Source organism: Centropristis striata, chromosome 2, assembly GCF_030273125.1.
Source record: "Centropristis striata isolate RG_2023a ecotype Rhode Island chromosome 2, C.striata_1.0, whole genome shotgun sequence".
NCBI classification, from domain to species: Eukaryota; Metazoa; Chordata; class Actinopteri; order Perciformes; family Serranidae; genus Centropristis; species Centropristis striata.
In genome coordinates this window covers 37,711,718-37,736,217 of record NC_081518.1, presented here as the reverse complement: position 1 = coordinate 37,736,217, position 24,500 = coordinate 37,711,718, and the positions used below count along the sequence as shown (strand labels likewise).

At 40.5% G+C, this 24,500-nt stretch overlaps 1 protein-coding gene across 1 annotated transcript in view; it reads right to left on the bottom strand.

Annotated features, from left to right (window-relative positions):
* wtip (WT1 interacting protein) overlaps positions 1-24,500 on the bottom strand; it is a 36,667-nt gene that overhangs the window by 4,506 nt on the left and 7,661 nt on the right. Inside the window, exons 2-7 of the mRNA XM_059350977.1 lie at positions 19,782-19,883; positions 4,924-4,991; positions 2,858-2,920; positions 2,554-2,684; positions 2,261-2,312; positions 1,236-1,304 (exon numbers count right to left, since the gene is read on the bottom strand). Of these exons, the coding sequence (XP_059206960.1) occupies positions 1,236-1,304; positions 2,261-2,312; positions 2,554-2,684; positions 2,858-2,920; positions 4,924-4,991; positions 19,782-19,883 (485 nt within the window). The remainder of the gene's footprint in view (positions 1-1,235; positions 1,305-2,260; positions 2,313-2,553; positions 2,685-2,857; positions 2,921-4,923; positions 4,992-19,781; positions 19,884-24,500) is intronic.

Here is a 24,500-nt window from a genome sequence, read left to right as displayed (position 1 = left end):
GTTCCCTTCACAGTGTGTGACTTCATCCTTAGAGAGTTCAGATGTCCAGAAGGAATTCAGAAAGCAGCCGGTTCAGTGAGCCTCCCAGACAAGTGCCTGTCTTCTCCTTGTGCATTTCTTTTGTGTGTATTTCTTTTGAACGTGTGTACTGGCTGACACTGCAAATTCCATGTATTTGTGAATGAATACATTGAACCATGAACCTGTGGTGCAATTCTGTGCTCAGGGTAGACCTTGAACATGCTGGAGAGAATCACATGAACTGGCAACCACTCTGCTTCTATCATGACTCAGACCTGGATAAGCAGCTAAAAATGTATCTATAATAAATGAAATGCCTGCATGAATTTTCCTCTTGTGCTCAGTATTGTTGCTTAAAAAAAACAACCTTGGAGGAACCCATGTGTTACATATTATGAAAAACCTTACTTTTCTTTACTTTTTAAACATTTTTAAAAAAGGACTTTACCCCTCCTCTGTCCACAACCCCCCTTTTCCAAATCCGGCTGTATCATTACCCACTGCTTATACAACCTCTGATCTATTTCTATGAAGTGGAGTGACAACCATTGAGAGAAATCTGTTCCTGCTCGTTAGGGCAGCATAAAAGTCTCATAATTCAGCATTTACAAATAAATAAAAAAGTTGAATCATTGCCGAGTGGCGTGAAATGTTTATTCAACCTTTGAGTCACTCTTGAACTGCAAACCATCTGACATCTGAGTTGAGTGGCTGGATGACAGGGATTTCACAAGTCTGGTTTAAGCAACAAGTCCCCAGCTGAGTTCAGAGCTCAATGCTGGAATGTGCTTTGTCAATGAGTCACAATGTTTAGCTGTAACCTTGGGTTGGTATCCGTCTGTGTGTGTGTCTCAGTCATTCAACAAGAGACTGTGATTCATGCTCGCCGGCACAAAACAGACTCTAGTCTACTAGTAACAATATGCAGCTCTTACCAAGGTTCACTGTGTCTGTGGGCCTGAGTGGATGTGCATGTGAATGCATCTGTGCACAATCAGGTGTGTGTGGCTCATCAGAGTGACCTGTGTGTGTAAATATTTTCCGCGTGTTTCACACACAGTGACACTGAAGTGACACTAGTCAAATCACATGCATGGTAGACTGCTCTTACTCATAAACTGTGTGTGTGTGAGTGAGTGTCTGTGTGTGTGTGTGTGTGTGTGTGTGTGTGTGTGTGTGTGTGTGTGTGTGTGCAGGCAGGAGGAGCGTCTCACCTCACAGTGGTAACACTCCACATGGTAGTCCTTGTCCATAGAAACGACCCGGATGGTTTCCTCGGAGCCCTGGTGGGACAAACACACAATAAGACCGTCACATTACATCAGTGGTGTCTCATTAAAGTGATGGTCCAATAACAAGCAGGTCACAGGTTTGATCCCTGTAGCTGCCACATGTCCTGAAGCAACACACACGCACACACACACACACACACACACACGCACACGCACCTACACACGCACACGCACACACACACGCACACACACACACACACGCACACGCACACGCACCTGCACACGCACACACACACACACACACACACACACACACACTTCGTACAGAATGTTACACCAGAACTGTTCTACATATACACAGTTTAATGGCAAACAGAAGGACAGCGTTTGAGGATTTTTTTAATGTTATGATATGTGACCAATCAGAGGGATAATAGTAACTATAATAGTATATATATAATAGTACTTTGTTTGCTACATGGCATGTAAATAGAAACCAAGATGATACAAGACCTGGTGCACATTTGTCTCAAATGAAAAGTTACACTTCAAAAGACTAAACATTCATTTTGAATCAAATTTTATCTTTTAATCTTAATAATCTTCTAAAGTCTTCTAAAGTGTCATGTTTTAACATTTAAAGTGAAAATTTGCAGATTTGCAACTGGCCCTGTCACATTTCGGGTCATGCGGCAAACTTTTTGTCTGGGAGCTTTAGGCTTGGAGGGAGGTGGGTGCTGAGACAGTTGAAGGTTTTGCTTTAGGAGTTTTTAGCACTGTTAACCAAACAGCAGCAGCATGTGTCTTTCTAAATTTTGTTTTCAATCACGATTTTGGTGAGCAAAAGATGTGCCCAGTTAGCACTTTTAGCAACCAGGGACTCAACAAACAAGTTACATAACTGTAATCTCAATATTAACCAACATATTAAGATTATGCTTTTTGCCATAATCAAGCAGCCCTATGTAACATATATGTAAGGTCAGTGATTTAGGAAAGCTCCTTACCTGAGCTGGGAGGATGGGCTGGTTGCAGGAGGCACACTTGGGAGCAAAAACCCTGTCATGAGAGAGTCAGCAAAAATTACTGGCTGGAAAATGTCGGCAGTCTTTGTGTCGTGCAAGTCAGTTGACATATTATTCCACACCGTGATAATACAAGTAATGACAGCAGACGCAGTGATATGCATTATTTAAACTCCTTTTTTTCTGGGCAGCTTGTTTGCAAATCCCACAGCATATTCTGTCGTGCAGAAACACACACATCATCAGCGTGCAGAGCAGAGAGCTGTTCTCCTTACGTGTGGTAGTCTTTGACACAATAGATGTTGTTCTCAACGTCCACAGTGAAAGGCACTCCATCTAGACCCTCTTTACACACCACGCAGCGGAAACAGCCAGGATGGTAGGACTTGCCTAGCGCCTGGAGTATCTGCACACCCACACACACACACACACACACACACACACAAGAACAGTGAGACTTTGGAGAGAAGCCATGGAGTTCATGCAGGTTTCTGAAAGTCAGCGAGAATCATGATGGAATTTGAAATATCATGCATATGTTCACTCTATGCTTGACATGTTGTTTGATGAAGCTCTTACCATCTCCATGATGAGGTGACCACACACAAAACACTTTTCAGCCGTCTGCTGGAAACCAGAGTACTGAAAGACAAGACACAGGACTTATTATCTTCAGCATTGTATTTTGGAGTTTTCCGCTGGCTACGCAAACAGCTTCACACCTTATGCATGAACTTGTTTCAGCCCAGGACTCATCTATAGAGGGTGCTGCTGCACCCTCTATAGATGAATATACCAATGAATATGACAAGGATTTCTTTCAGACTGCTTTGTCTCTCAGCTGACATGTCCATCAGGCAGCTACTAACCTTTTTTAAATCTTTAATTTACTTCCAGGCCCTCCATCATATTCATACAGATAAGGGGAAGACACTACAGGTGAATAGGTTATGTAATATTTATATCACTATGAAACTTCCCCAGTTGATTTATCACTCCATAAATCAGAAAATAGTGTCAACAACTGTTAGAAAATAAATTTTTGCCATGTTTTAGGAATAAAATGTTCTATAAATCAGGTTATGGATGATAAATAAACAAACCCCTCTGTAAACACCTTCAGAATATAGATGAGAGTCAAACTGGTGTTCTGTATGCAAGTGCTACTGAAGAGGAGATTTCTGGCTCAAACAGCCTCTAAAAGATATATATTGTATAACTCAATACATTTTGCAAGACACTACAGTTCAATGAGGTAAAAATAATTAAATAAAAGATATGAAAACTATGAAACTTTCCCAGTTCATTACAAAACAAAATGTCTGAATGCAAGTGTTTTTTGGTTTTGTATGCATAAGAAACAAATAGACAAACTGTAGTAAAATAAACAGCAAAATGTGTATTTAGGATATTTTCAATCCACACACAATCCACAAAAACAAAAAACACGTTATGGAAGCAAATTAGACCAAAATTTCAAAATTGAATGTTTTTGCCTGTAGTGTCTCAAGTAGAAACTGCCACGTGTTTGTAGGCAGTGCATCTCCACTGAACCAATTGTGTCTTCCGTGTTTTACAGGAAACAAAACACCCAGCGTTACAACACTAGCTCCTTTCCCTTAAACCCAGAGAAGATAATGAAGGAGACCATCTGCAGCTCACAGCCCGCTCAGGGTCGTGACCTGATGACTCGGGGGGCTGAGAGAGGAGACATGGCTACCAGGTGGAGGTGGGAGGTGATGATGGGCAGGCTGCCCCCTGCCCTGACATCTCCACTCCAGATCTACCATCTGCCACCAACACCACCACCCCCAACCCTTGAGACACCCCCGGGGTGATAAGACAGACTAGTCGGGTCTTAGCTGTATCAGGGAGGCGGAAGAAGATTAGTCTCATCCCGTCAACTGACCTCCAGCATCAGTTAATCACATGGAGGCAGTGATTGCAAAGTGCAAAACGGGAAATTCAGCATTTCCCCAAAAGATCAACAGGTTCAACTCTGAGGGGAAGCTGCCTACAAACAGGAAGTATTGCGTTGTTAGCTCATGAAGCTGTTTTCAACATTTATCTTACAGAAGGTTTTTGTAAGCTTCTTCCTCCATGTTTCAAAATCTGAAACATTTTATTTAAATGTTCTTGGTCTTAATGCTGTATGCTCTACTGTAGCTGTACAGCTACAGTGCACAAAACATAATGATCAGAAATGTCCTTCTTTCACTTGCATAAGAGCCTCTTTGAGTTCTCTTACATTAATCTTATCATTACAATATTTCCAACTGAACATGAAGGCAGCGTGAGAGCAGACCTCGAGTCTTCCCTGTTAACCTGAAGCAGATGGACCAGGAGCCTGAGAGCTACAGCTGTCGTCCTCCTGCTTAGCTGTAAGTGCTGAGCTTGTGGGTGAATTGAGCTCCTTGGGGAAATATGGGGGAAATTAGTGTGAATTGGAGGGGTGGTGCTAAACTCCTAATTATAGCTGCCATGTCCATTTCCTCCGGAGGGCTGTAGAATGTAGCATGAGATCCTAATCCCTCACTCTCTGCTCCGCCCGGCCCTCTGTCACCATGCAGCGATGATACGCTGCTACCAGCTGATCAACTCATCACAGAACAAAATCAGCGCTCATTAACTGAGATGTGACTCACCAGGAAATCCTCCTCACAGTAGACCTTCCCATTGACGTTGTAGAATGCTTTCCCTCGCAGCCTCCGTCCTGATGAGAAAGACAACAAAGTTCAGATGAAATACTATATGACCTAAACAATGTGGTCATCGCTATTATTTACTTATGCTTTTTCTTTTTTATGCCAGATTTGATCAATAGTAAGCCTTCTTGACAGCACTAACTTAATGTGATGGAGAGCCAGAGAGTGGAAAAACGAGGGAGCCATCTTAGTTTATTTAGTTATGTTGCAGCCTCTTCTGTTGAAGTCGAACTCTTCTATGGAAGACCAAGTATTTGCGTGACAACACACTGTAAAAAGGGGTGTCTAAAAACTAGATAAAAACACTAAATCTGAGGGAAATTATCTTGCTGCATGGACAGATAATTTCACTTGACAAGATTTCTTGAAGTAAAATTGTTAAAGCGACAAATAAGCATGCTGAACACTTAAAAAAAGAAATGAACTCTTAAAACAAGATCGATTATCTAACATTTCTAAATCTAAGTTGTTGTTGTTTTTTTATCTTGGTAAGAACCAAATAATTTGCAGTGCAGCCATTAAATATTACCAGGAATGCATTTTACCGAATATTCCCAAATCACATGAATGCAGGGCAATTACATCTCACAATGTTAATTAAAGTGAAAAATGATTTGTGTATCTGAGTCATGTTTCAGAAATGTTCCAAAATCCTTCCACCAAGTTTTATTGAAAGGCCAAAATCCTGCTGACATACAAGCTAACCAACAAACAACCTCAACCTAAAACATTACCTTTTGGGGGAGGTAATAAAAGCCCCCCCCTGAACCACTGTTGAACAATAAGCCACAGGTGTGTCGAGCTATGATGACTGACCAGTTAGCGACTTAGCAGTTCGCTTGGTCACGAAGGAGCCCTGCAGTCGCTACGTCACCAAGCTTCTACACCCAAATATATTTAGAAGGGATGTGCAGATTAATTGCACTATCCAACTTTCTGGTGCAATCAGGCCTCAAAATGTTCCTGTTGGACGCAAACGTTTGCTGCCAGGTTCCAGTGATTTGTGGAAAACCTTCCCAGGAGAGTGGAGGCTGTTACAGCAGTGTGAGGTGCACTCAACTGGCACACTGAATAACAATTTTACACAATTTCTGTTAAATTCTGACATGCTCGGTCAGAATACAGACTGTATGCCCCTTCCCCAATCACTCTGCTTTACAACAGCAGGTCAGTGTGGAGCAGATGGCTTGCCGGACATTTTAGGCATCCTGCCTGTGCCTCTGTTTAATTACTTCGACCATTGATCCCCACAGGATTCCATTCACAACCCATACACAATCAATACAGCAGGCTGCTTTCCAAACCTCCCCCCAAAATCTCTCCTCTTCCCTTCCCTGCCATTGTGCACTGTTCAGACAGACCAACAATAGCAGGCTGGAGGGAGGATGTCCCCAAGTCTGACACACACATGAACACCAGAGCTGGAATCATTAATCGATTAGCCTGAAATGTTTTTGTTTGATGATCCATTGAAACTTTTGGTCATTCATCAAGACACAAGAGCAAACTTTTCCTACTACTATTGACTTTTCTCATCGTTTCCACATCATTAACAAATAAACATTTTCTTGGCTGCCGGTTGAATGATGAAGCAACTTTCAGACATCACTTTGGTGGTCCAAAATTTCATGAAAACAATCAATAGTTGCAGTCCTGCACCTTGCAAACACATCAACAGAAACCACGGCCAGCTTCAGCATACTGAGCTTCCAGCTCCGTGTGTGAAGGCTGAATTCCTCTGGGTGAGTCTTCATTCATCAGAATCCAAGTCTGCATCCAATCTAAAAGGAAATTCTGCTGCGGGCTGGCTTCTGCAGCCCCCTGCCATGCACCCCTCGCAGCTCGCCCATTCAAATTCATTTAACAGCAGCGGTGTCTCTCTGGCAGCGTGATGACTTCACCCGAGCCTGGCAGACGAAGCACACAGATCTCATAAATCTGCTGGATTAGTCAGATTTAATTGTCGTCCCGAGCCACCATTGATTTTATGGGTGTCTCAGCATGGGAAAGACATGCCCCCCCCACCCACCTTCTCTCTTTTTAACACTGAAATTTATGCAATCGCTGTATTTCACACACAAACACAGTGTCACAATGCTGGGAGATGGCAATACATTAACACCCACATAAATGGCCGGAGCAGGCAAGGAATGCTGTCCACACAATAGGTGAGACTTTTAAGACTTTGAGACAGAGGAGCAATTAGCATTTTGTTAGCGTGGAGCAAAGAGAAAAGCAGGATTGAGGAAGAACTCTTCAGAGACACGGTCTTCAAAACCAAGACGTTGGAGAGGCTAAAAGCTTTGCAGGAACAGTGAGATTATAGTGAACAGTGCAGCAGCAGGGGCTGCGAGGTGTTGCTGTGTGCTCGTCTGTGGCCTCTGCTCTAGAGTTTGGGGTCTGGAAGGTGAACACAAAGGCCCCAGCGCTGATGACTGTGTGGAGCGCTGCTAGGGGAGCGGGCCGACTGAGCAAACGGGGACATTCTTTCTGCCTGAGGTCACTAGCTGGTCCCATTCAACCCCCCACACCTCTCCAACACCCGCTCTCTGCCCGCTTCCCTCGCTGAGAAAAGGAGGGGGAGGGCTCCATGCCTGCCTCCCTCTCTGTCTCTCCCTCTCTCTCCTCTGGCCTTTTGTCACCAGACGGCTCTGCAGAGAGCCCAAACCTCCTCACAGCACAAGTGATAGAACCAGCAGCTACGTTTACAACTTACTACTAAATTGAAGGCTTCTTTGGATGGAATGGCTTTACTTTTTCAATGGAATTTGATTTATTAAAAACTTAACTGCATAATGTGAGATCCAAATGTAAATCTAACGAACATAAGATCCGAGCTAAATATCACTCTCAAAATACACATATTTTGAATTATAACTACACCGAAAATAACCTTTCAAAAACTGCCATGCTGGAAAAACATACTACATTTATTGAGACTTGCATGAGCTTAAGAAAAACAATATGCAAAGTCATTAAGACTATAAATGGAAACTTAACTACAAAATGAATAATAATGGCATTATAATGAATGATGTTCTCGTCAGTGTTTAAGGCCCTGACCTCTGAAGCGGCTTGCTTGTAATTTTTGTTTGTTTGAGAATTACACCTCATTCTGCTAATGCAATGTTTTTGAATGATGGTGTTGCCATGGAAATGAGCATGGTCTGCTGAAAGAGGATGATTTGTCACCCTTGCAGTGGTATTATTCAGGTGAATTTTCCCTTGGTATAGCAGTTGTATAGAGTCTAATAATATAAGAAACTGTTGCCACGTAATGATGATCTTTGGTATTTGACTCACTGAGAAAAAATGTCGCCAGTTGAATGATAACAAGACATTTCCTTTGGTCGTCCCAACACCACAGGGAGTATAGTCAGCCACTCAGGACCGCTGACATCACACTCCATGTCTGAAACCTAGATGGCATCTTTGACTCTGCACTGAAATATGTCAGACCTCTGTGGTGAAAAGCTGCTATTTTCAGCTGGGAACATTGCTGAACTTATGTCAATCCTCTCAACAACAACATGAAAACTGTTACCGCTGCGTTTATCTCCTCAAGGCTGGATTACTGCATCTCACTGTACCTGGTGCTGGCAGGTCTGCTCTGTCTCGCATGCAGCTGGTGACAAAACTCAGGACATATGACTGATTAATGACCTTTGATTCCTCTTAGTGGTTTTAATATCTTATAAGTATCTTTGAATCTTTGTAACCCTTTATTTTTTATGGGTTGATGTTCCAGGCTTTATTTTGTGTCTGTTTCATATTTGTGGATATAAGACTTCTCCATTGATATTTTACTTATTATTGTTGTGCCTTAACTTTTACTTGTACAGAACATTGGTCAACTCTAGTTGTTTTTAAATGTGTTCTACAAACTTGACATGACTTTCTTGCCCTGTGCAAAGGCCACCTGGCAACACAAGCTGTCCACAAGTTCTCTCAATTCACTGTTTAAGGCCATCAGAAAGCTAACAGGTTAAGGGTCTGGGTTCAAGTCTATTATAGATCAAGATTTTTTTCCATGAGATGAGATGAAGGTCTTCTTTTATGAACCTGGTCTCACAGGAATCCGTGAAATAGCCACGGATTCGCTTAACTCAAAATCCGTGGAATAGCCACGGAATCACTCAAATTTCCGTGAAACTGACACGGATTTCTCTACAATGCAAGTAAATGATACGTATATCCCGTGGCTATTGGTTTGTTCGACGTCACGTGACTTTCAAGGTTCCGGCGGTCAGAACAAAAAACATGGTGGACAGTGAAAAAATGAATATTTTGACTTAGTTTCTGCATAAAAATGGATTTTGATCACATTTCTAGCGAGAAATATATGTTTTATTTTCGAAATATTCACTCAGTGAATGTACATAATCACTTTGTGGTGAAGATCTCGCCAGAAAAATATGACTGTCATTAATTTGCATTGTATCGAAATCCGTGTCAGTTTCACGGAAATTTGAGTGATTCCGTGTCTATTCCAGGGATTTTGAGTTAAGGAAATCCGTGGCTATTTCACGGATTTCTGTGAGACCATGTTGTCTTTTATGGGTCTTTCACCTGCAGCACGCATGAAGCAGCAGAAACTGAGTAACATCAACCCCACAACATCATCTAACTGTTCATGTGGACAAGTATGTAAAAAACATGTCATCACCGTTGCGATAGCAAGTTTTATATGCAAGAATATGCTGCACATTGTTGCTGTTTAGTGAGATGTTTGAGGATAAAGACGGATCTGGAGCCACAATATAACATTCTAAGTCACACCATGATCTCAGGACACATAATGCAGTTGTTTGACACCCCACAGTACTCCACTTTTTGTAAAAATGACATCCCAAATCAGAATGAAAGTGTAATCCCTCCCACCTTAATGGGTGCAACAAAAATAATCAGAGGGTCAGACAGATGTCTACCGAGCTCAGTCTGTAAAAACCCACACCGTCTCTAGACAAGATATAATCAAGCATGTTTACCTTAAAAACATCTAAATTTGCAAGTGCTGCAAAAAGAATCAGGTCACATTCCATGTAGAAGTATTTGTCAACTTCCGATTAGTCATATGCCTGCGTGTTCCAACAAGTGATAACTGTTCCTCTTTGTGATTCCTGTGATTGTCATGGTATGCCCTTGTTTCTGCTAAAATCATTTAGCAGTTTTTGCATCTTTGAGAATTAGAAGTGTAATCTCTGGATGGACAAATCTGAGCGAAACACAGAGCAATGAAGCATGCAGGCTCATTGAATCTCTGTAATTGAACTTAGGACTCAACACATCCTCAAGTGTGACATTTTTGGCACTGCTTAACTGACCGAACAAGTGTCCTACAGCCGCTGCTGGTCGCAGTCTCAAACCTACCCCGTGTCTCTGACTCTGGTTGTGAGGTCAGGTTGATCGCTCTGACAAGAAAGATGTTCAATCAGGTTCATTAGACAGAATATGTAACAGCTGCTGAGCATCAAATCAGCCCGGACTCGCCTGCCTTCGAACTGGCGATGCGGACAAAAGACAGCAGTTAGTGGACGTTTTTTTTCTGAAATTGTGACATCCACACTTACAGGAAACACAACAGGATGTCTTATCACCTCAGTATTTTTAACTCCATAGCTGCATCATTTTGTTCCCCAAAAACAAACCAGTGTAATGAGAAGTACTGCTCTTGTTCTCTTGGTGGGAGGCTTCTCTCTGGCTCTCTGTTCTCTGTCTCTGGCAGAAAAAACAGAGCTCTGGCCTGGCTAGAAGCACATATAACCGTGGTGGTTTGCTCACAAAAGGAACTTCAAACTGATTTTTTATACCGTGTCATGGCGAGCCTGTGCAGGCCTGCAGTCTCAACAAGATTTTAAGTATTTCTGGTGAAAACCCAGCCATGGAAGGTTGAGCACAGGCAGAAGTAAGCGTATTATCCACCATGAACGATGCAGTTCTCCAGTAGACTCAGTAACATATCATCAATTAAATTCTGCCTCACCCCATGAGCCAGCCAATGTAATGCTGAAACCGAAACACACATTCCAGCACCGTCTTATATCTTGCTGCGATGACAAGATATTAAAATATACCCCTGATTTGTCGACCAGCAAGCTGAAAAAAGAGACGTGTGCTTTTTGGTCTGTGCCAATGTTCAGCACAATACAAGGTCTGGTTAGGTGACTGGTTTGCTGTTGAGATTTACACTTTCAAAACTTCAAAATATCTTCAAATCTATTTGATGTTTGTAAAAAACAATCTGATTGTCACCTCTTTTCTCTGTGGACAAAAGTGTACCAATAGTGGACAATGAAAAAAAGGATTATTAAAGCTGGTGTAGTTCTTCAGTTTGAAGTAGAGCTGTGGGCTGGTGGAAATAAGACAAGAGCTGCAGAGGCTAACGTCTTCAATTCTGCAGAAAAAGAACAAAATTGGAGAAGAGGGATGAGAGTGTGTTAGAGAGATGTAGCTCTCAACTGCTCAACTGGAAAAACGATGTTAATAATATCCTAAAGTCTCTGAAGCACCCTTATTTTCTCATATTGTGGTCTGGTGCTTTTGGGATTTGGAAGCAGATCGGCTGTGAAATTTCAGTTTCAAAATTTGAACACCTATTGACATGACAACCCTCCTGCCAACCATTTAATTTGTCCATATCCAGTTGAAAGGCAATGCATGTTTATTTATAAAGCACAACATAATTCAAAGTGCTTTACATAAAATAATAAAAGCAATGGAGACAGTCATGAAAGAGCCAGAAAAATCGAAGTTAGAATGACTTAAGATTCAAAACAAGAAAACAGTGCAGTGTAAGAAATAAATATCTGATTAAATCAAAACCCAGGGTAAACAGAAAAGTCTTGACCTAAATGAACTGAGAGTCACAGCAAACCCGCAGTTTTCAGATATATGTTACACATATATGGTGCATTAAAACTGAACACTTCCTCTGCATGTTTAGTTTTGCTGATTGCATGGCTCTGCACTGGTCTGGCATTTGAAATGATATGTCAATGGAGAATCTCCTTGTACATCCTCTCTTCTCAAACAGGCGTCAGGCATGTTGTCTATAGCCGTGTTTCCATTGAAGTCGAAGAGAATTTAAAGCTAAATTTTGAAATTTCAAATGAGACAAAATGTGAATTATGGGTGTTTCCATCAACTGCTTTAAAGCAGTAAACAAAGCTGCATAAACGTACTTTCGTCAGAAGATGTCAGTGTAATGTGTTGCTGTAGGCTAATCCGTCAGTAAACAGTAGAAGAAGTAGAGATAGTGCACGGAGACGCCTATTGCGGAAACAGCTTCTTGTTCTTTTGGGTTTTTGGAAGTGGAAACAGCTCATCAGTCATGTGAGCTGAATGTTCTCTACGTGAGAACTTATCTGGAAAAATCGTGTCCATCTCCTGTTTAGTGCATTAACAATTTTTCCGAAAAACATACAAATCAAAAGTTTTATTGAATTTTGGTGTTTCCATCAAGCAATTCTAATGCAAATCTCAAGCACATAAATATGTTGACTATTGTTGTTTTCTGCTGCTGCTGCTGCTTCTTTTATCGTCTTTTAATTCCTATTCTTCTTTTGTACATATGGCAACTAGATTTGAGTGTTGAACAACTAAAGCATGCACAGTCTGCACGCTCGCTATGAGTAGAGTTTGTGTGGTCACTTTCTTTGACTGCATGCAGAAGGTCTGCACATACCCTGTGAAACATGGGCTGATGATGACATCAGCGTCACCTTGACCAAAGCGGAGAAAAGTATGAATTGCAATTCAATAAAGATACTTTTACTGTGTTAAAAACATTATCTGCCCCATTCTGGGGGCAAGCTGTGGCTGACAAGGAATGGATGCTAAATTTTATACTGCTTCCTGCGCACCATTCTTTTTCTTACCTATAAAGACAGTTGTCATCACATGGGGCTCTGGCTTGTCCTGGAAATAGTCATGAGCACCATTGTCCTTGCAGCCTTGAAGGTATTAATTAGATCTTGCTGCATTTTTTACATAAGCAACACTATCTGTCGGGGAAGACAGAGCACGGACCGTCATGGAGGGAGGAGAGGTGACGGCTGTTGTAGTTGTGATGATTTTGTCAGAACTGGTGGAGATGGACGCCGAGGGGGATTTAGGGGAGAGAAAATGGGATTAGATCGGGGGGGTAAGTTTGGTTCCAGCAGTGACCAGCTCCTTTATCTGATCAGTGCACAAAGAGGAGGTGACCTGGATGGGGTTTGGGTGGTTGTTTGTGTCCTCTCGGGCCTGATGTCTCCCATGAAAGCTCTCCTCAGGTGAGGGCTGAGGTGATTCTCATTTAAGGTTTCTCCCGCCCTGTGGTACATCTTCCTCCTGTTTTGATTCCTGTTGTCTCTTGCCCTTGGCATAAAGAACATATGGGTGATGCAGGGACTTCGATAGGTTAGAGGTGAACATTTCTCCTGGCTTGTTGAGGCAATGTCCATCTCCTTTTGCAAAGATTTTGCAAATTTTCTAAATAGCAAACTAATGTTGAGGTATAATGATGTGGTATATAGTGAGAACGGGCAAATGTACAACAACTAAAACATTAATATACCGCCGAGTGATTACTGCTGCATAAGTTCACCTGCAGTCAGCAAAGACCTGAGGCTCTGTGGCTGACTTCTGCCCACGCATCTCTGGAAACACACAACAAAGAGACTGGTCGTTTTTTTCCCGGCCCTTTTTAAAAGAGATAAACATTTGTCTCAATTATTATTTCATATTTTAGTGACTCTACGTTGAATATTTTACTTTAAATCAGTAAAGAAAATAATATTTAGCAGCAGCTCAAATTGAAGGTGATTTCATGACACGAATCCTTGTTGCAACACGTCTCACAGCATCCAGTGTGCCTGTCGTTCATTAGAAGAAGAGGAGGAACTCCACTGCTCGGTAACCAACTAAACTACAAAGGTTATGTCGCAGGTGTAGAAAATACAATATGACTGCAGGCTTGTTAGCTGTCACCTCCTAAAGAGAACAATTGTTAGAGTCTAACAAGCTATTTAGAGATCTATATATATATGTGTGTGGCCTTACTGACACAAGGTATGTTTCCCTCCACCTGTGTTATGCACATTTTTAATTTGCACATAAAAAACCTGTGTGGAAACACCTTAAAGTTCAAAACACACTTGAAATATATCACCAAAAGTTCATACGCCTGGCTGAGGAGGAAAAGCTGGTGCAAAATGTAACAAAGTGCATGTAACTTAATGTCAGATTATAACAGTCTCCTCAGTGCTCTGCACAGATCTGATGTAATCTTTCTCAAACATAACGTCCTTTTTTCCATCAATATTCTACATAGTTTTTCACTGGTGCTCTTTTAATTATCTGATCTTGTTACCTTTCCCTTTTGAAAATATGAATTAATAATCTGTAGTACAGTAGTAGATTAAAAACAGGTATTTATTCACTTTTTCTTTTTTAAATTCTCTGAAAAATTTGGTATGTGGATCAATGACCTGATCTAATCCACTGTCAGTTGGTGTAACCATTTTATAATTATAATTATATTATATAATTATTATTATAATTTTTTCATAAAAATCTGATATCCATATCTAAATATAGGGAAAACAAAAGTGAACTAAAATGAGAGAAAAAAATACAATCCACGGAAAAAAGTTTATATAAATATATATATTTATAATTAATTTGTGGTTACACCATTTGACAACTTGCCATCTCTTATTTGTCACTGACCCATAAATTTTCAATACTTGGATACTGTTCTCAGTGTTGCCTGAGTCAGAAACTTGAGACGCTCCGCTAAATTCTTCTGTCTGGACACAAATATTATTCCTATTAGCTAGCTAACTGAAGATCATATAATTCACTGGCTAATTAGATGCCCTAAGCCATAAAGGAGGGGCCGACTTTGTTATGTTATGTTTACAAACTGCAAATCCTACTCATTGTGCCTTTATTGTGGTTTATATGACAGTATTTCTAACACTGCTAGGATAAGTGTACTTGTAAACATTCTGTATGAGTCCAGGAACAAAAGACAAAGAACTGAACATTCTCTATTTTTCTGCTTTCTGATTTCCGCTGCCTGGCAGGTGCAACTGGTGGCGACGAATGATTTGAGAAATCCAAGCCCCTGAGCTCTCTTCTCCTGCCAGTGCTTTCAGAGGGCCGTTTGGATTACTGTAACACGAAGGTGAGTCATCAGCCTTGCGGCTGACAGTCTGCTCATCCAGCCTGAAGCAGCGTGTTTCTTTTATTTTTATTTTATCAAGAGATGGCATGCTTATTTTCAACAACACCCTGACGCATACTCACACGAAAATACATTCACTCCAGTTAAAAGTGGGTTTCTGCGGGAGAATATATTCAGGTGGAAAGTTGGAAGCGTACTTTTCTATCTTTTAGGTGAACGTGGCTAGTGTGCCAATGAAAAAGAAATGTAGATATTCAAGGCAATTCTTAAAAACCCCAACTGACTTGACTGTAGAACCCTAAAACCATGTGCATTTTCGTGTGTGTCTGCACATGTACCACACACTCCTCTAGCATGTGCAGTTAAATGTGAGCCCATGCCAAGCCTGCCCCCTCTGATAAGCAGGTCTGGTACACTTTGTGACTGTGTGATTGAGGTCCTCCAGGGAAGGCCGGCTGAAGTGGAGGGGGGTAGTTTGCATTCTTGGCCATTTCATGAAAAAAGGGTGCAACCATGGGAGTAAGCCAAGAGGAGGGCTCAATTATGCATGGTTAAACAAAGCCCAAGGCTACCAGCGAGCAATGTCTCCGCAAACTCAGCTTCACGCTGGAGCTCCAGACTCCAGGAGGACCCCACTCAAGAAAAAAAGAAAATAAAGAAAGCAAAATACAAACAGGGACATAAGAACGCAGCTCCTGATAAATCACCGGATTGTGTTATGACAAGTGCAGGCACTTTGAAACTAAACTTCTCAGAGGCCTTCAAAACACTGCTTAAAAGAAAACATTCCCATTCACATGAGGTCAAATGATACATCACAGAGTTTACGTTACCAATAAACCATCTCGAGAGGCAGGATGGTCTGTGGAGCTGTACACAACGACCTGCGCCGAGCGCATAAAAAAACACTTGTTAACTCATCCTGGACGTGATTTCTCCAATAAACGCAACAATAATTCTCTCAGGAGCTGCCTGTTTTTGTCTAACATGCAATAAAGTCCTACATAGCTGTTTTATGATTTAACTCCCCCCCTCCCCAAAACTAATCCAGTCATTCTTTGAGAGTATTTTTAGCCTCCAGAGGCAATAATATGGTTGTCTTGAAATAAGTAAGTTTGAAAGATGTGTATTTCATCATTGAAAGCTAATGACTCCTAAAACATAATCAGGAGTATTAGAACAACACTTAACCAGGTCAGAGGCTACTTTTCCACAGCAAAACCCCACAACTTCAGCAACTGGACACTCCGCATCTGGCCCCTCTTTCTTCAGACACACAATAAATCGGAAAGTATGTGGCTTTGGTTACATGTAAATTATAGGCAGTTCTTCCAGAGCCAGAGGGGGTGGGGTGGAGGATCAGTATCCATGTATACCACACATATGAATGGAAGGAACCTGGCTAAAAAGCTTTCTCCCGACATCTTCCTCTTGTTTCCCCGGGAAACAAGAGAGGAGGGCTGGAGTCGGGTGACAGGGGCGCCCAAAAACACACACACAAACACACACACAAAATCTATACTGTGAGCTGGAGAACAGATTTAATTACAGTGTTAAAGACTAAATAATGTCAGCATTTTATTTCTTTGTGGCATTATTAGCTCCCTTCTGCTGCAGAGAGAACTGAGCTGTTATTCTACTGACTTAAGGCCTGAGGTTTTTGATGTTTTTTAAGCAGCAGATGTTTTGATTCCAGACCATAACACCACCTCTGACAGCAAGCTGGTGATACCAATGATGATTTTTCAGCAGAGACAGCAGCAGCTGAAGCTTAGAGCGACGCTGTATGAAAGATTACAGAAATCTGCAGAGAGAGAGAGAGAGAGAGGTGGGGATCCTGGAAGCATTGGCATACGTTTTTGTCACTGTTTGCTGTGTTTTCTGACTGATACTGCCTCTCAGATGTGGGATGTATCTAAAGCATAAATACGTTTGAGGCATCAGAATCATGGATTTTAAAGATTTTTTTTTTTTTTTGGCATTTTACTGCTTTATTAGATAGAGTCAGATAGAAAGAGCTGTAGATTAGCAGCAGTCTATGTTTCTGCCTGTCACACACTGAGAGACAGCGAGTGACACACAGCTGTTGGTTGTTTTGTTTTTATTTTTCATTTTGTTTTTTCTTCTTTTTTTGCTGGGACAGTTAGATTGTATAAATTATGTGTTGATTGTAATTCAATGATTGTAAATATTGCTTTCTTTTATTGTTATTAGTTTTTTTTTCTTTTAAAATGAATAACAGAATTATAATAATTGATTGTAAATATTGCTTTCCTTATCTTGTTATCTTTTTTTCTGATGCTTGCTTTGGCAATATATACATTGTTACGTCATGCCAATAAAGCCAATTGAATTGAATTGAATAGAAAGGGGGAGACAGAGGGGAAGACATGCGGCAAAAGCACACGGCCTTCATGGTAAGCGCTCTACCAGTGTGAGCCACCGGGACGCCCCAGATTCCTGGATTTTAAACATGTAAGTTGTCCTTAAACACCTGAACAGCACTAAAGCATAACCTGGCAAACTTGGTTTGGCCTGGTTCCAGACCTCCAATCACCGCCCACATCTCTGATTCTTCTTCAGCGGTTCAAATGGTGCCTATTTCCCTGGCTGCAGAAGTAATCAATCGATCAGAGCTTTGTACGTAGGTTCAAGAATGGGGACATCATTTTCCTCGGCCAGAACCAGAAAATGCAGACAGAAAAATGGCCACAGTCAGGATGACGAGTGTGGATGAGACTGATTCAGCTAAACATGATGTGGCAAGGCGATTTACAGAATTAACAACTCTTACATCAACATATTTCCTCACGATTTGGACATAGCAACTGTAGCTTCTAGGGATGCGAATAGAGAACCGGTTCAGTTGAGAAACGGTTACAAAATGTCAAATTCACGTGACTGTTATGCCTCCGATCTTATCTTATCTATTACTTATATCGATGCAGGCACATATTTCGGACAGTTGCGCATTGTAAAACAATGTCATGTCAAAGTCACACGTCCACACTGCTGGAAACTTGCATCACCAAGGAGTCATGGCGGAGAGGAAGATACAGTCCAAAGCCTGGCATGATGATGAACAGTGCTGCTTATAATGGATATTGTCTGTAAAATGACCATTTCAAGTAAATGTGGAAACACCAGCAGTATGCTGAAACATCCTGCTACGCAGCATGGGCTTAAACTCCAGGAATGCCTTGTATTTGACACTCTACACACGATTGCCAACACTTCCTTGGTTTGGTGCCTTGATTTTCATACTAGACTAAGAAAACCTGAATGAAGATGAAAGCTTTACAAAGATTCTCTGTATAAACCAGCATACATTTTTCTACACAGAAAGAAACCCGACTGCTATCAATAATATCTTATCAATTCCTCTCCCTGGAAGCTTCTGTATAGATCAGAGGATTTCAAGCTGTGGGGCACGACTCCCCCGGGGAGAGCGGGAGAGTTGCACAGGGTTGCATGGAGGGGGAGAAGTGAAGCAAGGATACTGAATGAGATGAAACAGGCAGGTGCATCCCGTCCCACTAACAGCAATAAGGTAGTTATTGTAGCTCGGCAATTTAGCGCGTTTCTCAAGAGTCAGGATTTGCAGCTGCAGAAGCTGTTATGACACAGAGCTCAGGGAGACGCTGCAATTTGTGATGAAATTCTAAAACACCCCTCTGGGTCATATCTTAGTCAAATCTGGCCACACATACATCATATCCACGTTTTTATATACACACTGTAAAAATGTTTGTAGAAATAACAGTAAAACACTGTCAATTTGCATCAGAAATAGGTTGTAAAATTAAACATTGTACATCACCGTAGTAGATACTTTTAATTACTGTCAGTCAAAGAATAGTAAAAAACTTTAAATTCTATCGCCATAAACTGTAGAAAACACACAGTTTTGCTGTAAAAATATACATTTTTCATGTAAAGTTAATGGAGAAATACCACAATGACACAATTATCCTAAAAGTAATAGGATTACTCAGTATAAATAACAGTTTTTGCTGATATTTAAATTTACATACGCTCACTGTATTTTTTACGGTGATGTTCTGCAACCACAGCTGCCGGTATTTTACCGTAAATTAAACAGATTTTTTTTTTACAGTGCAGTGTGACTTACATTTCACTTATCTCCAATGCAAATAACAACCTATAAATCCACTTAGAATTTATTGAGAAAAGACACTCCTTATAACTGCAGAACGTGCCTGAGAAACACCATGTTTTTAAGTTTTTTTCGATATCAAAGTACTCCAGGAAAACCTGTCCGTTCATCCAAGGATACACTTTAAACAGGGACTGCTAATAGCTTATTCAGCATACTTTTAATTGTGCCAGTTTGACAAATCTAAACCAATATAGGCCAAAATAAAAGTTGAAGCTGACAGTGTACTTACTTTACATACTTCAAAGTTGTTATGGTAGCTTTGTATAGAAGAAAGAACAATAATAATAGGGCTGATGAATCCATTAATATTCATCTTTTCAAGTTGCACTACTGACACTCAGAATGTCCTATCAAAATTGAGGGGTTTGTGGGTGGGGTTTAATGGTGGTGGAGGGGGTGATGAAGTGGTTTTTCCTATTATTTTACTATATTGACTGTTTTACTCACCACAGGAGCAGCAGGTGAAGCAGTTTGTGTGATACAGGTTCCCCATGGCCTGACAGGCTTGGCTGGCTCCATACACACCTTTCCCACATTTGACACAGATACCTGTTAGAAACACAAGGTCCGTTAGCCGTTTGTTATGTATCCTGAGCAAAATACTTGGTATGCAACAGTGTGGAAGAAGAGCATCCCAGCAGTGTGGAGAGAAAATGTCCTGGTGAATCATTTCAAGCAGCATGTCTTCATGAGATTTAAACACTTGCACATCTTTCTTTGGCCCTAAAGCAAAGTGCTGTGTGAACACTGATTGGCCTCTTCTTTATGGCTCCTGTTATGCTTAAGAAGTTGTGACTAAGTGGTCCAGCCTGCACTATTCAATGAAAGCTTTGTCTGTGCACCATTAGAATCAAACAGTTTCTGGATATGCTGTCAGTTTTGTTGGAGCTTTGCTGGAAAGCTGATCAAAAACACCAAACCCTGAGTGCAATCCTGTAATTACGCAACAGTCAAAACTACCGGATTTCACACCCTGATCCCTCGGCAGCTTTTGAAGACCAACATCACAAAGAAATTCTGAGATGTCAAAGCATGTCAAGCTCTGAATCCACACTTTGCTACACACAGAACCTTGAACGGACTCTTTCAGATGCACAGCTGTGTTGGATTCAAAAATTCAGTTTGTGGTTATCAATTCACAAGTTATATTTCTCAAAATGTTTCATATTCCAGTTGCATAACTCTAGCCTAAACTTCTGTCATTTCTATGTATTTCATCATGCCGTTTGAAGGCACACTACTTCAGGAAAGCTGATGATTATGTTTAAAATATGCTGACAGGAAATGCAGTGGATGTGAGGGGATTGTCAGGAAGGGCAGGCCACAAACAATTCTGTGCTTTTCATCATTACCAGGAAATGTTGATGTAGCATGCAGGTTTAGTGATGTAACGTTTAGCATGAAACTTTAGCACTCCGAAATGTACTTTTCCAAGTATTTAGGATATTGTGGAGTCAATTTTTATTTTACTATATTAACAACAAGACTGTATTTAAGATGCTTTATGACAGTGGTGCTGTTTTATACTCAGGAAAATAAGAAATAGCGAGGTCATGACCCCAAATTCCCTCAGCAAATCCTTGTCCCCCAAGAGAAGGTTTTCAGCCACCCAAAAAGTTTGTAAAGTTGTCTATAATTGATAAAAATGAGCCTTAAGCCCCTGAAAACAACTTTAAATCTTATGCATTTCTCTAAGAGACATCCAAAGTTAAAGTTTAGGGGGGAAAGCATTAACCGCTATTATTCATGATGAACTCATCACTCAAAATGTCATAAGCATCATAATGATTGTATGGGTTGCTGATCAGATTTGACTGAAACAGCTGGCAACAAACAGCCTCACCAACTAATCTAGGGTCGACACTGTGTGGTCGGATGGTGTGTTGCTGGCAAATGCAGTTCTCTTTGCTCCCCATCGACCTGCCTGCTTTAATCAGATTATGATTTGAATGTTGCTATCTGTAGCTGTGTTCCTTTAAAGTCTAATTGAATCTTGAAGTGAAATTCTAAAAAGCCACATTTAAGAAAATGCAAATTAGGGACGTTTCCATCATCTGGTTGGATCGAATAAACAAAGCTGTATAAGCGTCCTTTCATCAGAATATGGCAATGTAATGTATTGCTGTAGGCTAATCCGTCAGTAAACAGTAGAAGAAGTAGAGATTGAGCGAGAGAGAAAAAAATAATCAGACAACTTTGACCACATATGAGAGAAAATGTCTTCAGGAATTGGGCAACTTGACAACTATGTCAAAACTTCTTCACAAACACATTTCCACCTCCCGTTAAGCGCAATAACAACTCGAAAAAGACAAAAAACACCTGAAGCCAGAGTAAAAACTTTATGGGTATTTCGATAGTTATTTGAATTTTAGTGTTTCCATGAAGCTTTTCTCATGCAAATCTTTAAAATGTGCATAGAAATTAGTTGATGGAAACACGGCTAGAAGAATGCACAGAGGTAAATGACATGGCGCTTTTACATCTAAGCCCCGCCTACTTCAAATCAGTGAGAGGAGGACGGACAAAAACACAAAAGTACAGAAATCTCTCATGTAAAATATCCACAATTGTTCAAACTTTGGTAAAACTTTTGAGAACTTGTAGAACTCCAGTGTTCATTTATAACGAGCTAAAAGAGAAAATAGATTCTCAATGCCTTTAAACACTCAAAATTCACAACTAGTGTGTAATTCTTCAATCTTCTTCAAAGTTCTTCAGGCTGTTCAACCTCCAGTGACCAACCCAAAGAGGAAATGCCCAGCGAGCCACAGGTACACAAGTGCTCCACATAAGCCTAAACACAATGAATATGATGATGATATGACCTTTAGTGAAGACATGAGATGGGGGAGAAAACAGTGGCTCAAAACTATTTGGCCGCCGCCGCAGCAGACTAACAATCTCTAAACTCTCACGCATAAGACGACCTCCACTGGGGTCACATTCCTCAGGGAGTGCAGGGTCAAAGCCTGGGTGGGGTGAGTCCAGGGTCACAGTGCCTACAGGACACAAGATCCCAACAGGGAGCCCCCCCCCTCACCACCCTTCCTCCTCCAACAGACAAATTATTACATTGATTTATCTTCCACATAAATACATGTTTCAGGAAGGATCCAGAGCAAGGACACAGTCTGTGACGTAATCACAAAATTCTCTGGCTTCTCTAAAAGCATTTCCCTTTCATAACAGCTCCAGTGTGACATTGTGAGAAACAGGTGAAGGACAAGGGTACGAGAAAAGCACCCAAAGGTGACATGTCTTCCTTTTAAACCTCAAGTGTTTGCATAAATAAATTAGAATCAAAATCAAATATTGGCATTTCCTGGTGTAACTTGAACTCACTACTTCATTCATGCACTCAACAAAGATAACAGAGCACAACGGGCGACAAGAATGAACAAGTAAACTTCAAATGAGCTTAACTGGTTGAAAGATTTCCCCAAATGAAAGTCTATGATGGCAAACAAAGTGAAAGGAAGCACAAGTACCTGTAGAAGCTTTATATTTTTTCCTCTATGAAAACTCAATAAATAAAAATAAGTGAAAATGGTCACTCTGATAAACACTTTTATATGATTTATATGCCTATGACAGAAGATGGTTGTCAGTAATGAATAACATTTCCTGTTACATATCATTGTGTCATCCCTGCAGGGTCAGGATGCTTCAGCACAGGTTTCTTGTTCATCACAGAAACTCAAAGGGACATAAGGCCACTTTTTGAAAATACATCTTTTTAATAGACTCAGGAAGACCACAACTGTAAATAAAAGTGACCTCTTATAGCACTTTTATTAGATAATCATCCCCAATGACTAAAATGCAGCGTATGTAAGTTACTGGGAGCAGAGACTGCATTTATTGAGAGTCAATAAAGACTTATTTTATTAAAGCTCTTTAATCCTGGTTTTCTTCTTGCCTTCTGGAGCACAAACAACTGAACATTTTATATCACTTTGCACAATTAATTTGGATTTTAGCAGTATTGCAATATGGACGTCCTGGCCTTAAAATATTGGTATACAGACTTAAAACAGTCTTTGCTTGCAAGAGATCCTCGCAAAAAAACCCCAAAAAACCCCCAACATAATTCACATCATGGTCATTTGAAGATTGTTTTCACTGGAAATGAGAATAATGATGTCAAAATGATCATTCTCTCCAATACTGTGAATCATATTGCAACTGCAATATCAGTCAAATAATCACTATTATTAAATATTTGTTCCTAATCATGCAGCCCTAGTTATTATGGTCTGTATTGCATGAAAAACATGAGCTCTATCTAATTCTTTCCCACACTCACTCTAGACTACTTAACACGCACACAAATACATACAACTTTTAAATATATGTATTCATTGATAATCTATTTTTTTTTCCAAATGCGCAATATCTGTGAAATACATGGGAAAAAAACCCTATGTGCAATATAATAAATACCAAATAGCAGCCATGTAAGTATTAATGTATATAAGGTATATATAATTTATGTACATTATTATGTATTTACAGGTCTTATTTTTTATTCTTTATTCTGTTTTTTATTTCTTTGTAAGCTCCTGTCTGTATCTTGAGCTGCCGTGACAACTACATTTCCCCACTGCCAGATAGTCTTATCTTTAAACGTTTAAAAAACATTATTTATAATTAGCTTTTTACTTATTTACAGCCAACCATTACGGTATTTAGTCATTGTTTTATTTCTATGGTCTCTAGTGTGATTATATTAATCTCTTCCTTTGCTGATGAGCTAATTTCTCCTCATCTCACAGAATTAAATCCTCAACTCTCCGTTTCATTCTGCTGCATGTGAATGGGTTGTAATTAAGAATGCCACCTCCTTTGTGTAAGTGTGCAGAATCAACCAGGTGAGTGTTTTGTCTAGTGAGGCCAGAGAACCCAAAGAGAGCCAGGCAATGATTCAGACCCTTTTCTCTCTGTTTGTTCCTTTTCTGTTGCTGCATCAGGACAGTGTGCTTCCTGTACTTATTTGCAGTGACAACAATGGATGACATGGAGCAGCTTCTTTTGATGTAGTAATACTCAACTGGTAAATGCATGTGGGTGGAGTGAAATATAGTCTTTTTGTGACTAATGTTAGCTCAGATTTCAGTGTGTGATGTGTCAGTCACTAGTGTTCTTTGTGTGTTTCTCTAGTGG